The sequence below is a fragment of the Thunnus albacares genome, chromosome 11 (assembly GCF_914725855.1).
Source record: "Thunnus albacares chromosome 11, fThuAlb1.1, whole genome shotgun sequence".
In the NCBI taxonomy this organism is placed as follows: Eukaryota; Metazoa; Chordata; class Actinopteri; order Scombriformes; family Scombridae; genus Thunnus; species Thunnus albacares.
This window is the reverse complement of record NC_058116.1, coordinates 14,215,388-14,233,104: the sequence shown is the minus strand read 5'-3', so window position 1 is coordinate 14,233,104 and position 17,717 is coordinate 14,215,388. Positions and strand designations below refer to the sequence as shown.

The following is a 17,717-nucleotide window of genomic DNA, read 5'->3' as shown; positions in this document are numbered from 1 at the left end:
TAACATTTATGACTAATTAAATTAAATGATGGTATCTGCAGCAATTAATTTATTACAAAATAAGACTGAAAACAACACACTGCTTAAAAAATGCTTAAATTTGCATTTGTTTCCATAATTAATTCACTGAGCAAATCTTGTCCTGCAGACTAGGCACAGGTCAGCAAGGATTTGTCGTCCAGTGGGAGCAAATGGATTAGAGACTGGCTACTCAGCAGAGCCAATTTAATCTACTGTATGATTTATTCGGATTTGATTTATTCAGTGTAACATTAAGGAAGAAATGCAGATTAGAATGACATTCCAGCTCTGTTAAATTCATGTATCTTGAAAACAATAGGTATCGTTCTAGCTGCTGTTTTAGCATTGTGAAAATTAGCAAATCTATAGAAACACTACTGAGCAAAAGAATGTCTTTCACATTAATATTTATAATGAGATGACCCCCCCCCCCCCTAAAGCTATATCAGTCTCAGCAACAGCACCTTTCCAAATTAATCTGAAATGACAATGTGAGACCAACGCATTTAAATTTGACATCACACTTTTGGAGCCCACAGTCAGCTTGTGTTTTAAATAAAAATTTCTTGGTCATATTTCATTTGCTTGTATAATTAATCTCTTGCTTAGGGGCAAGAAAAACAAGCATATGTGCAAGGACATTTGATCTAAGGTTGTCAGTAGCCAAAACTTCTCCTCAATAATAATACCAAGATGCATACATATGCACATATCACATGAGAGCAAATACAGAGGAATGATGTGATTTAGAATGCCAAATTATTCCATCATTTATGTTACAATGGTCCTAAAAGTAAATTATTAATGGCATAGAAACCGAAAATTCAAGGCAAAATGCCCAATAATGAGAAACATAAACCAGTACTTTTTCTTCCACTGTGACTGTGAATAAACTGGTAAATAAATTCACTGACATTTTGAAACATTTCACATTTCTGAGGAATATATAGCAGTGCAGCTGCTCCTCATGAACACATCTGTTTTAGCTTGCCTTCGGCAGTGCCACAACAGTCCCACTCTGCATCACACCCACATTACTGATAAATGAAGGTGAGGCCTTGGTCAATTTAAAGTGTTGCATTTTTTTTGTTTTTTATGGCACAAGTTGGAATTTATTTAATCAGTGGGTGTGATTTCCTGCCGGTGGAGTAGTGTGGTGAGAAGGTGTTGTAGGGAAAAATCGTTGCTATCAGGGGCACAGCCTCCAGGTTTAAAGGATTTCCCACTCTTTGGTTGGATTAGTTTTTGCTTCCCCAATATCTTGTCTTCTCTGGTCAGTGGAGCAGGCATATGATGTTCGTCTGAATGGATGCCACGGGAATCAAGATGACTATCGTAGCTTTAAGTCTGTAACACCTCTGTGTCAGTACTCTCAGGAGTTTCTCACAATTTCTCTCTAAGCCCTCAAGCTAAAGCTTCTCATTGCTGTTGAGAGAACAGATGCAACCTGTTTTTAAGTTGACTGCACCATGTAAATAAAGGCAAAATGACTAACTGTCATGAGGATTGATCATGTATATGGCATTACACAATACACCTATGCTGAACATGAAAGAGCCGTCCTGACAATTTTACATCAAGAACCAAGTCAATACCTTCTTTTGTGGTTAGACCTTAAGCTAATAGAAAATCTTTCATCCTATAATGAGCATGAAATGTCAGAGCCAAAAGATATAGACCTGGTATTTAATCTACACCAAGGCACAATAATCCAATTGACAAGAATTATGATAAAGACAGAATGAACGTTAGCTCCAGGATTCATGTCAGAAACGCCAAGTTGTCAAATTCAAGAGTAGCTGTATCTGAACTGTATTCATTGTTGTGGAGTTAATGTAGAAGTAGCTACTCATTAGTCTGTGCATGCACAATGCAAACCATATTGCGTGTACTTAAATGAAGCAATATAGTGTTTAGATGTACAGATATATTGAGAGTTTAAGTATGTTCTCCCTGTTTCTGTGTGTTTTTTCTCATGTAGTACGAAGACATGAACTTTAGGTGAAATGGTGACTTTTAATGTTTGTCTATGTGTTCTTTCATTGCACGTCAACATTGCAATATTTACAACAAAAAGAGACTGCTGCTTGTAATGGTTTAACCTTTTCAATGAACCTACATTTTGTTTTTATCTAAAGCACTTTGAACTGCTTTTGTATGAGATAGTGCTATACAAATAAAATTTTAATTGAACTGAATTTATATTTCGTCACATATAGCCTTCCCCTTGCGAGATCACATGATCACATGGCGATCACATGTATCACATCGTTGGTTCCAAAAGTGTTGTTGGATATAGTGTTGTTGTAACAACCCCAAATGCTGTGTCCAACTAGTGGGGAGTTAAGGAGGACTGTTAAAGCATTATATTAACTACAGTTAACATACCGCTAACTCTGATACACCATGTGAAATACACATAATAATAGTACTACTACTAATAATAATAAACTTTATTTATAAAGCACTTTTCAAAACAAAGTTACAAAGTGCTTTAGAATAAAAAATAATAATGGTAGACAAACAATAGTAAAAACAATTTAAAATGTTTTAAAAGTTATACAACTTTGGAAATGAAATTTAGGGGCCAAATGAGCTTCATATGAGAAAGAGTAAAATAAATTAAAGCTGCAAGCAGTGTTGGTCGGGACCTCGCCCTCTGGCCATCGGGATCAGATCATTTTGTTTTTTAAAAATGAGGGATATTTCTTACAAGTGTGGTGTGCTTTTATTTTGAAAGTTTGATTGACAGGATGAGAATTTTCTGCAGGGTGAGACATGTCTGTCTTGCTCACACCTGTAGCATCAAAATCATGCAAGTTTTGGGCCCATTCACTTGAATTTCAATTAGTAAATTGAAAACTCTTGATGAGTTTGTGTGTAAAACAAATTATTTTCCTAATTTTCATCAAGTCCATTTTTAGAAAAGGAAATACTTTTAACCCACATGACCTGGTCAAAGTTTGATTGACATGTGTACTGTCAGGTGTGTAGAGACAATAAGTAACTGCAGCTGGACACAGAAAAATACTCATATAATTGAATGGAGAGTGTGAGCGAACCCACACCTTTCTGAACATTTACTGCTTCCACATAGTTTTAGATACAAATTTCATTTGCACTTTAAATGAGTCATGAGACTTTGACCTACAAATCTTGAATTTACATGTTTTTCTATCTTTTATTGTTTTTGAGACATTAGAGTGTGAGTTTTAAAGTCTTTTGTTGCTCCTCCTGTGATTTTATAATGAGTGTGTATTGCGGAATGTTTCACAGCACTGAGGGAGTGACATCACCAGGAGCAGTTGGAGAGGAGGATTTTAGAGAACACTTCCTGTGAAATCTCCTCATAATTCCCATGACTTTGGCCAAATCTTACATTAAAAATTATAATTTTTATATATAATTTTTAGTAGGAAATTTTGTTGAGAATCCATTGATACAGGTTTGAAAGGGGTCAGACTTATGGTTTAGACGTCAGAAGCCTCAGTTTGACACAAAGTTCATGCCCATAGATTGCCTCCCCATTGGTTTACATTGTAAGGTGTGATGTGGCACTGCAACTTTCAGGGCTTATAAAATAATAATAATACCTTTCGAGTTATTACAAAGTTTTTAACAACTTTTTTTCAGCACAGTGTCATAAGTCACCTATTAAAGCTCGAAGCCTATACCATTAACGCCCTCGGAGGAGATAGCGTTTGTTCCGGGGCCAAAATTGGGGCAAAGTCTTATTTTGAAAGGCTAATTGCAGACTTCCTGTAGGATTTAGGTCAGGGGTGTTTGATTTGTTTCATGATTTGTAGGTATTGATGAGATGAATAATTGAGTTTTGGTTTGATCTCTCTACGACATTCCTATGGGCCGTGGTGGCCATTTTAGTTACATATGTGGTGCTAGAGAGCACATTTTGGCACTTTAGGAGTTAATTTTTACATTTTATCAAATTTTCACCAGACCTCGCCAAATTTGGTGAGTTTTTGAGCATGTTTAGGGGGTTAAATTTAGGGTTTAAGTGGCGTAATAATAAAGAAAGAAAGAAACAAACAAACAAACAAACACACAAAAAACAATAGGGTCCTCGCCTGTAGACGAGGACTACTGTTTTACAGTAGTCCTCTGCCTTTTGGGCTTGGTCCCTAATTAAATAAAACAATATAAAATAATTAAAACAATCAATAATTATTTAATTATTTTGTATAACGAACGACAGAGAATGACTTTGTATAAAAATTGGTTTTAAAAAGTGACTTAAGTCGTTTCAGATAGTGGGGTCCCTAACAGAAAAGCACCCTTGGTACTCAGTCGAAATTGTAGAATGGCTAGCAGAGCCTTGGCTTAGGACCTCAAGTGTCAGAAGATCTGAGATGTACTTGACTGTGAGTCCAGTGTGGGCCTTAAAAGTTATCAATAATATCTTAAAATAGTATATAATTATATCAAAGCCAATGAGAGCACACTAGTCCTAAAATAGGAGTAGTGTGCTCTCTTTTTTTGGTTTTGGCGAGGAGTCTGGCTGCTGCATTTTGGACAAGTTGTAATTTATGTGGACTCTGTTGGCTCAGACGTGTAGAAAGACTTACCAAATGAGAGTAAATTAAGGAATGTATGATAGTCTCTAGATTTCTACTGGATAAAATTGAACTGTTCTTGGAGAGTCTCCTAACAACTGTGTTAACATGCTTGTTCAAGCTGAGGTGGTTATCAAAGATGACACCAAGATCTTTGCACTTGTGGGCTATATTTTGGGACAGAGAGCCCAGATATTTTGAAGTATTAGCATTAACTGTGCCAGGGACAATAATTACCGCAGCCTTATCTGCTGCAGAAAGTTCTGGGCCATCCAGCATTTGAGGTCAAGGATGCAGTCGTTGAGTGTATTGATTTGATAAAAAAAATCATTGGAGTTTAAAGAGGGGTATAATCGAGTATCATTTGCATACGAACGGAAGCTCATATTATGCCTGCAGATGACGTTACCTAAGGGTAACATGCAGAGAGAGAACAAGAGTGGTCCTAGGACAGACCCCTAAGGTACCCCACAGGTCATCTTCACTGAGGATGACTGTGACCATGGCTACAGTAAAAGGTGTATCTTGTAAGTAAGAATAAAACCACTTTAAAACTGAACCAGAGATGCCAACCCAGTGTTTGAGATGTTCCAATAAAAAAGAATTATCAACAGTGTCGAATGCAGCATTTAGATCAAAGAGAACTAAAACTTAAGATTTCCCAGCATCAGCTAAAATCCTGACTGAAATGTCCAAAAGAGTCAATTGCTGTTTAAAAAAGCAATCAATTGTTCAGCAACAACTTTTCCTAGAACCTTAGAAAGAAAGGGCAGTTTGGAAATTGGTCTGAAATTATCCAGGGAGTTAGGGTCTAAGGAGGATTTTTTTAGAAGGGGTTGAACAATTGCATTCTTAAAATAAGCAGGGACAGAACAAGTCAATAGTGACATGTTAATTATGGAGAGAATATAGGGGCTGACAGATCCATATACTTCTTTTAGAAATCCCCCAGGCAGTTTGTCAAGAGCACACGAAGAGGGCTTCATTTTATTAATCACCTCAGTGAGCGTGCCAATAGATATTGTGTCAAAGGACTCAATGAAGGCAGTAGTTTTAAAAGAAATCATTGTGTCCTGTGCAGGAGGGGGAATGTGCATTCTGATGCTAGAGACTTTGTTGATGAAGAGGGTTAAAAATTCTTCACATTTCTCAGGGGAGGAGTTCATACTGACACTTGGAGGAACCTCTGTGGCACAGTTAATTACACTGCACAAAACCCTGGAGTTGTGTTGGTTCTTTTCAATAAGGTCCGAAAAATAAGGTGCTCTGGCATTTTTAACCTCTGTATTAAAATTTCTCATAGAATCTCTTAAAATGTCGAGGTGCACTGTTAGTTTAGAGGCTTTCCACTTCTGCTCTGCACTATGCTGTCAGTTATCCATGGCAGGGAAACTTTAGAAGTTTTTTCTGCTTAAATGGTGAAATTTGATCCAAGATCTGGGTGCAGGTATTATTAAATACATGACTGAGGCAATAAATCTCTAAATATCCAGGTCAACAGGTTCACAAAGTGGCTGTGCACCATCATCTTCTGCTAATTTGTCTGGCTGATCTTGGCTTATGAATCATAATATTAGCTTACCAAATGAGCACTGTCGACTAATCAAATATCATTTTGAAGTATGGTTATTGTAGAGCCCCGTGCCTCAATAGGTCGCCAGTCCTGTAATGGACTTTCCCCTTTTACCCAAAGCTAGGATGTATTCCAGCATCCCTCCCCCCATGAGAGGTCATGTGCTGTTGTCGTAAAATATCACAAGCCTGGAAGAGGCTCTATCAATAGTTTACTGCTGTTATGCAATGTGAGTGAAGTAAAGATTTACAGCTTAATATTGAGCTAGTCTGGCAACAGCACTTAATTAAATGTTAATTTAAATTCAAAAGGTTAACTAGAAGCATTCCCACAATTATTCTATGTTGAAATTGTATTGTATGTTTTATCTTATATATTAACAAATAAAATTAATGATGAAAGCTAATAGATAATCTTAAATGTTAAATCGAGTTTAAGACATGTATGTACTAGATGATCACAGTCAATCATGGTCCAGTGTGCGACTTACAAAAGATGTGATGTAGATACTCAACATCTCCAGTACATACACACTGAGAATGCATTTTCACTCAGTGAAGCGGGAGACAGTCTGTAGTTAAAATTTTTAAATGAAAATATTTGCATATTCAAAGATTCTGTTTTTTTTTTAATCTTTCACACATGTACAACACATCATCAAAATATCTTGCTTAGAATCACTTTATGCAAATCAGACGTTTTGTTTTTTGTGTCAGGTGTTTGTTTTTATTCCCACTTATGGGTGACACTTATTCTCGATGTTCACATGAGGATACTATGATTCGTTGGAAGACAGACCCCAGAATTTACAAAAGAAAAAGTGCAAGACGGTGTACTGAGAGTACTGGGATATGCATATACAACTTGCAGACTTTGAAAGGTTGGTAAACTTGATTAATGTGTGTTTATACCCCACCAGGCCCCTGCTTTTAGAAGAAAGTGCCCCTACAGGTACGTAAATGTTGGCACCTGTCAGTCTCATCTTTTCTCATGCCGCACTGCAGCTGCTCAGCACTGCTCTTGTTGAACACATAGAGCACTCTAGGTCATCATGGATCTTGAAACAGATCTGCTTCAGACCCACAATTTTTTCCTTCTTTCCTGTCATGCAATGTACAGTCACAGAAATAAACTGTCAAAACAAAATGGATGGAAGTACAGTACATATTGTGCTACATTATCTTGTTAATGTGTTGAAACTGGTTGTTTTCTATTGTGCTGCAAAACAAGCAAAACTACGCCTGACCTCATTCATTGCTACCAAAAAATCATTTGACTTAAAAAAAGTCAAATAAGAAGACTTATATGTTTTCATAGACATTAAATAATGACATTATTATCCACTGAGAAGATAAAAGATTCCTTTTTATTTTCCACTGTACACTTGCTCTTTTTAGACATCTCTGAGGTCATTGCTGATGAAACTCATTCGTCACCATTGTCTTCAAAGCCTGCATGTATGTGGGTATCAAATATATAATTAATGCTCCGTTAAGAGATATTCTTGATAATGACACTGAATTTAATGACCCCCTATAATGTGAAAGTTTTGGTAGTGCTACATGTCCCACTGAGAATCAACACTTCACCCTGCAGCATTTTTCAACCTTTTTGAGCTCATTGTTGTGGTTCACTGGTCCATACAGTTATTTAATGCATTACAGGATATCTTCAGCATAAATCATCATGTGTTTTACAAGCATAAAAACATATTTGCAGCTCGTTTAGAGGTAGTTTAGCAGTAGCAAATGCTTTGTGGCTTTTCCTGAATATGACAACCTTTAGTTGCTTCTTACTTTCTCTGTGATCTCATTTTAAATGTCAACATAACCGATCTCACAGCACAGCTGCTGTCATTAACCTGTATTTTTGTATATTTTGTCTGACAATGTCGTGATCATGAAAAAATGATTTTATCTGCAGCTCAGCAGCCAGGTAATGACTGCTGGTCAACATTGTATTTATGAGCAAATTTCATACTTCTTCCATTATCTGACAAGAGAAACAGAAAAAAAGTAAATAAGCAAAACTACATTTGGAATTCATTCTGCATTAAAACACAGTTTATGTGACCACAGAGAGCAGAACGAGACAGAATGGAGGTTTAATGGGCCATCTTCATCTCTTGCTTTTCTCCTTCTCTGTCTCTCTCTCACCAACTAGAAATACAATGTATGAGTGTAAGAGTGAAGCGAAAGTAAGAAACAAATGCTTAATTGAAAATATATTTTAATTCATTTGCCAGACTGAGCTGGAATGTGACATTGGCCATAAGGGGTTGATAAGGACGACTGAACAGCAAGCAAGGATCAAACAAAAGCTAAAAGGGGGGGTGAATACTGGAAGTATCATTGTCACATGCTCTGAATCTGCTGGATTTGAAAGCTCTTGCTCGCTAACAGACACTTAATAAGCGGATAGTCTTTCTGACCTACACTGGTCAAACATCAACATGTAAAAGTCCCAAAGAAACACAACCTCTTTAGTGTCTGTTATGTGATATTTTTTTCTGAGTGAAAGCGTATATGTGGGCTAAGTATCATTTCAAGATAGACTTAATCAAATCTTTCAGGGATTTGATTTGGTCGCTCAAAAGTAAGCGTGTCTTGTGAGCATTAGTCTCTGGAGGATCCTCACTAGTTTTGTTAGATTAGCTGGGGAGGGACGAGGAAGAGGTTAATGAGGTAGATCTCAACCACTGCTCTTTGGAAATGTAAAGACAGCTTTTGCCAACTGACATCTGAGGACACATCTCTGACCTATGATATCATTCCACAAACTGTGACCCATGTCATGTGCAGTTTTCTATGATGGGAGGGGTTACTGTAGCTGGTTTCCCCAAATCATGTTTGATTTATCTCACAAGAAGAAAAATTAGAATGATTTTGATATACATCAAAACACAAAAATGCTTTTTTGCATATATTTGGCATTTACTATGAGATGACATAACTGTTAATGCAGGAATGTGGGACTAGGATTTGTATCTATAATCTTACTGTGTCTTAAAAATTCCAATTTCTTGGGATTTTGGTGGTGGTGCGTGGGTTTCAATGTTTTATTTGCCACAGGCTGGCAAAGAACAACCAGAGCTCCTTCTCATGTTTCTCACAGCAGCCTTGTCACGTTTTCACTGTCACCACTTCAGTTCAATCCTACAGGACGAGCCTATCTACATGACAGCAGGAATCATCTGTGTAAGGCATTCTATAAAATATTAAAAAATATATAAATGTTACATTCATGTTTGTTCTCTTTCTCTCTGAGCTGAACAAGTTCCTATTGAACTTCTCTTCAGAAAACTTGACACTCCCTGCGGTGCACTTCTGCCCTATTACGAGTCCCTATTTAGCCCAGTAGGAGAGCAGAATCCCATGAATAAAATCTTTTCATGCAGGAAACTGTTGATAGAAGAATGACAAATAAAGCATCTTCTAATCTGAGGCCCAACATGTTGCAATGGAACTGATATTGTCAACATGATAACTACACAGCAGCAGCTATAACCTCTCTTAAAATAGAAAGTAAAATTCTATAACACACCGATTCTATGAAATCCATCGGATTTACAAGTTAAGCATATTCACCTGAACAATCTTTTTTATCACATTTATTATCATTTATCATATCAAACGATTTTGAACAAAACCATTGTGACTTACTATACAGTTACATTAAGCTTGCTTAGGCCACAAGAAACATCAAACTGTATGGAAGCATAAAAAGGCCATAATAATTTGAATCCTATAAGCAACTGAATACCTAAACCTTCTGGAAATTCAAACCACATAAATTCAGAAAGATGGTTTATAAAGTTAAAAATAATTCAACACTATTTAAATTTTTAACAGTAGTATGTAGTGGTTAAGTTTTACCATTAGGTTTTCAGTTTCTTGAGAGATTGAATTTATTACGACCTTTCTTTGCTTCCATAAAACATCCGCCTCAAAGTGCCCAAAACATTTATGTTTCAACACTGAGGTTTTTACTCTTTCATGAGCATGACAGAAATGTGTTAAGCTACATCAATATTTGTGATATTAAAATGTAATGTAGAAGGGTTACTTACAGCCATTGCCAATCAACACCACAGTATGAGGCTTTCAGCTACATTTAACTTCATTGTTGTAGTTTGCTGGTCTGCAATAATGTAGCTTAAAAGATTATTATATTATAGTATTCTTGGTACAGTTTTAAACAATTTCAAGGCAATTTATGTCAAAAGCTGGGTCCTGTCTGCTATTAACATGCAGCATTGTTTAAAACAGCAAGTTGCTGTAGCTGTCTGATAATGGTGAATGTGAAAATTGAATCTAAACATGTCTCATTTTTGTAAGTGCTAATATGATGTAACATGCTTCATGTACTTTTTTTCCCCCCACATCCACCACTTCCATTAGTGCAATTTTAACCATTTTGTAGAGCCATACGCCCTGACAGGAAATGACAGAACAGCAGGATCCAAGGGAAAAATGGCTGGAGTGTCGCTTGAAAAGACTTACCAATGTACTGGTTCCACTCTGGATCCAGATCAGCTTGATTGGCCAGGCACCCCTTCATGACATTCAGGCAGTAGTTCTTACAGGGTTTAACTGCTGGCATGCCCTGACAAAAGGGGCAGTACAGCATCTTTGTCAGCGCTCGGATACATGCTGGACTGCTGCTTACCTGCAAAAACACAAAGTGTGAGTCATTGACACTCGGACAGCCACTTTTAAATCCATTTGAATCACATTCATTCATATGATAGTCCCAACTGTTACATAAATTCAAGAGGATTTGAATGCTGGCCCTCTTTATATTTCTTACTTATTGTGCCTGAATGCACCACATTTGACGTTTCTAAATAAGCATCCAAAGTGAGATGTCCACAGAAAATATTGTCTCAATAATTTTGAAAGTTTAGCTAAATTTGATCAGAATACTACTGCAAGTCTAAAAAAAAGTTGCAATCAAAGGTTCATAAAGTATTTAGCTGGATTTATGCTTGATGAAAGTGATTAATGGGAATCCCATTGTAGATATGTACAACCTAGGTTTTTATTTATAGTTCTGTTTTGGATTTCACCCAATGATCACCCCATCACAACACTAGACAGATGTATCTCACATGATCAGATAGTTTCCTGCTTTAATTATATTCCCCACAGTAACTGTTACATTTCATGTGATGTAGTGACAGTGGGCTACACATGTACTTGAGTTACAGTTGTAGGTAACTTTTATTTGGCTTTGTCTCATTACTGAATAGGAGACTACTGCTGTGCAGTCACCATGTTTATATTCATTTATTTGCTCCAATAGAGAGCAGGGTCATGGTGAGCAGAAGGTTTGCAGTGGAGCTGGTTATGCTTGATGTGCATTAATGAAAACAAAATGACTACTGAGTCTTTCTTCAAGTTCCTTAACATCGTCTTCACTATCAATAATCTCCTCCGGCATCAGAAACTTGTAGGAGAAAACACAAGCAGCACAAGCTGACTAATCACAGTTCTTGCAGTCTCCACGTAGTATAGCTGTATCAGCCCCAGTGTGTAGTTATGTTTTTGAGGAGGCGCATATCATCTATTGTGTACACTACAGTGTATCTTTGGAGCCTACACATGTAGCCACCTTAGGAATGGAATCGCTTAATGCAGATGTAAAATTTTTTTAGTTTGCACATTCAGAAATGACACAAGAGCCCAGACAAGAGAGTTTTTGCTGACCAGGTACTTTCAAAGCATGCAATCATGACTCCTTCATTTGATCAGTCACGACAGTCAGGCAATTTGACCAGCGTTTAAATGTCAAATATTAAACAGAGTCAAATATTCTTTTGCCCTCTTATCAGCCAGAATTAACTGTCACGCTTTCATTTTTCATCTTTCCATATATTTTTCTTTTCCCTGATTTCAGGAGTTAGAGGGTGGTAAGGTCTCGTCAAGCTATAAACATGCACAAAGGCCCAAATAATAAATAACAATGCTGTAGGAAAGATAAGCAGAAATATCATAATATTTCTCAAGTGTTTTCACAGATAATCCACTACTGAATTTAAGAGCTCTTTGTATAGTTAAACTACATTATGACAATAATAATAATAATAAACTTTATTTATGCAGCACTACAAAAAATAAAACAATAAATCAGCAGTAATAATAAAATAGATAAAAGTTAAAAGATAAAATAAAGGCCTTTCTAAAAAGATATATTTTGAGAAGTGATTTAAAAAATGTCTCTGATTCTGCAAGCCTCAAATCTTCAGGCAGGGAGCTCCAGAGCTGTGGAGCCTTGACTGTAAAAGCCCGGTCACCTTGAGTCTTCAGCCGTGACATAGGAACAGCCAGAAGGGCCCTGCCTGACGATCTGAGGCTGCGCTCCGGCCGCACATTAACTCGCTTCACAAGTCATAACTATAACTTGAGGCACATTCAAGTGGTTTTAAACAGACGCACTTGACTTAACTGTTGTGATTTGAATCAACTGTTGGTCCCTTCAGTGAACAGCAGGGATTTGCACAAACTATAAAGAAATATTATCATCCGTCTGATTTAGGAGGTACAATATAGTGACAGTGAGGTATCGGCTGCTCTGCTTATTACATTCAGGCCACATGCAAACAATAGATTGTGTTTCAAATGCACAAGTACAACATCTTACCCGTGACTGTCTGTTCGGCTGTAGGCTGGCATTGTGACATTTCAGATAGTAAATACAAACTTGTCTATGTGACCTAGTAAAACTGATTTTATTAGATGACTTCTAAAGAACACAAAGCATTCAACATTCTTGCTCTCAACACTCAGCTGTTTGTACTCTGTAGCCTTGTCAAGATGTGTGAAGTGAAAGCTCCTGGGTCGCAGATGATGGCCTTTTTTTGTGTTCCATGAAGCACCAACAAACATCTTATTAAGCATCTTTCAGGCTGAAAACCCACCTTTTTGGACTACACCCAGACCTGCTATGCTAGGAATTACCAACATCTCATTTACTCTGAAAAAATAAAAACACTACACACTTGTACTATAGCACTGAACACTGAACTTGACTGTTTCTTTTGAGGAGATGCACTAACAATTTTTGACAACATCTAATTCTTGTTTCTATGGCATCTGCTAAATTAATGTAATGTAAAAAAAGACTTGAAGAGGAGAAATTCCTACTAACTTCTGGTATCTTATGTAAGACTGCAAAAAAAGTCAGAGGTTTCTTTAATTGAATGAAAACTAAGGTAGGATAACATACCTCCAGCCACAAAAAGACAATGAATGAGTGGAGTATGTTAAATGAAAAGTCAGTATAACTATATCTTAATATCTCAGCAGGGGGAGGAACATCATTTTTCAATCTTTCAGAGGAAAACTTTCAGCCTGATCACACAGGAATTCATTTTGAGTCTGAAATTCTTGTTCATGGATATAAAGCAGAACAACCTGCCGGAGTGTTGTGGTGGTGTAGGCCACCATATAATCAGTTGATGAGTTCTTAACTAGCTGAAGATATAAAGGTGTACTATGTATGAATAGATCATAACTACAAATTACAATGAAAGAACAAAAGAGAAATACATTTCTTAGTGGGCTTCACCAGAAACAGAAACTGCTATTCCTGTACATTACTCATTTAATTAGAAAAAAACATATTGATTGATATTAAAATTGTTATGTCATATCATACAGTTGTTGCAGTTTGAAAAGGTTATGGACTATACTCCCACAATATACCTGAAAAAAAAAAACAAAACAAAACATGGAAAAATTGTATTAAATAGGCTTTGGTTCTTGTACTTGGCCGTTATAGACATAACATTTGGCTACGCCATCGCCATTCTGTTCTTCTGTGCTATCTAGATTAGCTTACTGTGTATTCAGACAAAAGGCAAAGTGAATTTTTGAGGTGGTGTGATTGAATACAAAGAAAGTAAACGGGCAATTTCATGTGATTTTTCCTGGGGCAGTGCAACCTGACGCATCTGCATGGGTTAAACTTGAACAAAACATTTGCACGTATCCCAGGGCTTTAAGGATCTGCTTCATAAAGGAAAGAAATGAGAGGGAAAAGCAGGAGTACTTTACTTTAAAGTAACATGATATTTTCAGGTTCACTGTCTACCTCTAATTATTAAAGAAACTTGTAATGTGATTGTATTGTTGTAAAGCAAGTTGTTCAAGCTTAAACTATGGAAAGTAAGTAGGTAAAATGAGAAGAAAGTTTATACTTTGCTGAAAGTTTCTCTCTGGGTGGCTTCTGAATGTAGTAACTCTTAAGTTATTATTTTATATAGCAAAACTACACTCTCCAAGCACTTTATTAGGAACACCTGTGCAATCTAATGCAATCCAAAACAACAGCTCTGCCATAAATTCTACTTTTATGACCCCATGTGGGGTGGACAAAATATTTTGTACAGGAACACTTCTCAGTTTAATGCACACCAGTACACCACCAACATCACCACCCACTACCACCTCAATAATAAACATAAAGTAGAAATATCACCTTTCTGACAACGTCATCAAAAACTGAAAATGTATAAGCTTCGTAAAAGTAGAATTTATGGCAGAGCTGTTGTATTGGATTGCATTAGATTGCACAGGTGTTCCTAATAAAGTGCTCGTGAGTGTATATTGCAATAGTGTTTTGCAGTAAAATAAGGATAATGGAGCAACAGATGGTTAAAGATAAATAAAAATAAGATGACAATAAAAAAAAGGAATGATAAAAAGATTTAAAGAAAAAAAGATTTAAAAAAATGTACTATCCTTGCCTGCCTGAGAGCCTTATACAGCAAATGCCCATTCACATTTGTGGCAAAGCAAAATTTTGGAACCACTAAAAGGCTAAAAGGGCCCTGCCAGAAGATCAGCGATCAGGCTCATACTTAGGGAATTAGCAGATCACAGATATAAGATTGATCAAGCAAAAGTTATGAACAAGCCATAAAATCTGAAACTGACAGGTAGGTGAAGGGCTCCAAAGAATGGTTTCTCTTGGAACGTGATAAAGTCTGGCAACAGCGTGCTATCTTAGCTGCAGTCAGCAGGCATTTTGCTGGCAAAGACCGGAATTAAGTGAATTAAGCTGAAAACACACCGCCACAGCAGTGCCACAGTGCCACAGCACGACTGTAGCACTGCAGTGCATCTTATGACGCACATCAAGTGCCGCCCCTAGCACCAATAGGAAGCGTTGAGCTTCCCGCTGGATGTAACTCCAGTTCCATGAGTGCAGCACGGGACAATGAAATGCCATGGGTAAGTCACCCATTGTATTTGTCTATTATTGATTAGTAACTTGAAAAAATAATAATCTGAACAGTGAGATTATGTTTTAAAAGCAGCAGATGAACCAACAGTTAATTAATTTTTGCCTTGTAGATACAGACACAAGTGAAATAGTTAAAACTACAGTGAAAGCAAGTAACACACTAGTAAATAACATCTGTAGTTGGACCAACATTATATTGACGTATAAAACAGCTTTTTCTCTGGAAAAAAATGCGTCTTTTCAGGGGCAGCAACACTGGAAATAGGACAGTGGTGGGAAGTGTGGCGCATCGCTGGTGTAGGGGTTGTACATAGAAATAACAGCCTTGACAGTAGTCAAGCCTGGAGGAGATAAAAATACAAGTGTCCTTCTCCAGGTTTGCAAATGAGAGAAATGACCTGATCCTAGTGATATGTGTTAATGTGTTAATGTTTGACGCGCCTGGACCCCTACCTCTTTCTAAACCCAGTGGTAAGTATCATAAAGAGAGGAGAAGGGCTATTTTGTAGCCCCGCAGAGTCGGGCTCCTAGGAAGGGCAGACCTGCCCTGACAACCTCACACATCAAGTGGCAGACTACTGCCGCGACTTGTCACATACTAAGTTGAAACTGAATATTCTAGAAATGTTCCTGTCCACATCTATCACACCTGACACATGAGTAGGGCAGCATTACAAAAAATAGACCGGAATCTGTTACAGTAGATTTAAAGGTTATAATGAATATTTTTTTTACTAATTATGATTGTTAATACCACTACTAATAATAGTGATAATAATAATAGTTAATTCATTCATTTTGTAAAAATATTGTTAAATCTCTAACCTCTAAATTAGAATTATGTGACTTTAAAAACATAACTTTTTTTCTCTGTGACATCAATTATCATATTAATTAGTAATATTGTGGTACTTTCACCAATAAGGTAACAATGATGATTTTTTCATTAAAATGTATTTCTTTCCGCTCCTCTCTTTAATAACTCTACACAAATACAGCATAGTCCCTTCACATTTTCTCACAGTTTACACAGTTACAAAAATCTTACAAATAATAACCAACAATATAGAAACAAAAGAAGTGAATGCACCAGATGACTCATTATTTTTATTCTATTGTATAAAACTAGAAATGCAATTAAGCGACTGATTGTATGAATGAGTCACTCTGTGGTGATATGCATTGGCAACATCCTGTGTAATATCATCACCTATTCATTTTATAAAGTTAATGTAGCCCATTAATGACCACCATGGCTCTAACGGAAATACAGCATAATGTTGTCATATTTTCTACGCCTTTGCATCTCTACAGTGCATTGCTGTCTAGCTTCAGTAAGTGCACTGCATTCATTTAATAAAACTGTTCCAGTCAGTTACCCACATGAGAATTTAAACACGCTAAGAATTAATAAGCAGATAGAAGATTTTAATCACTTCAAATAAACAGAAGCAAATACTCTGTTTGTTTAATCATCAGGGATAAGTGTGAGCTTTGTTTGTGAGATGCAGACTCCAAACATGAGTCTTTGCTTCCTCAAAGCTCTCCTGCTTTTTTTTGGCTCTTTAGCTGTGAAAGATATAAAAATACTAAATTATCTACTTTAATTCAACATATATCCCAGCTGCAATAAGCATGGATGTCACATCTTAAAGGCGCTTTGCAACAGACACCTCAAGCAAAGTGTCTTATTTCATTATGCTTACACCCAATCCCTCATGATGAGTTTATACCCTGGGGATCAAAGGGCTACAGTCTCAGACACATGACCTGGATCTCAGGTCCCAATGAAATGTCAAGAGGTGAAGCTGGGACATGCTCACTTACAAGAAACGCAGAGTGTAACTCAGTAAACGCATGCTAACAACACATCCTCTGTGGCTGCTTATAAACGAGCCTCACCACTACTACTGGAGGGAGGGAAACTGATAGTGGGAACATGTTCAAAGTTCATCGAGTGCACTATGGTGGGTCAAACAGAAAGTGGATAATGAATATTATATACAGGACAGCAGTTCTCTTTAGTGATTTTCCCTGTCTCTGATGATCAAGGGTTACTATATTTTCATTGCCTTCTGTTTGTATTCTGTATAGTAGGTCTATAAATATTTATAATAGTGTTGATAATCCTATCTAACTGATATCACAACAGTAGTGAATGTAATGCCAGGGTGGCTAGGGATTTGCAGCATAGTGCTTATCAGTTCTTCTCTCAACACATGAGAAGGCATGTAGAAACAGCCCTGTTGTTGTTGAGTGTGACTAAATTGAAAGCCTTAGCCTCTTTCTTTTCCTTTAATCTT

At 36.8% G+C, this 17,717-nt stretch overlaps 1 protein-coding gene across 1 annotated transcript in view; it reads right to left on the bottom strand.

The window, feature by feature from the left end:
- Positions 1-17,717, bottom strand: part of LOC122992631 (glypican-6-like) — a 92,059-nt gene that overhangs the window by 37,291 nt on the left and 37,051 nt on the right. Inside the window, exon 4 of the mRNA XM_044366487.1 lies at positions 10,668-10,833. Coding sequence (XP_044222422.1) covers positions 10,668-10,833 — 166 coding nt within the window. The remainder of the gene's footprint in view (positions 1-10,667; positions 10,834-17,717) is intronic.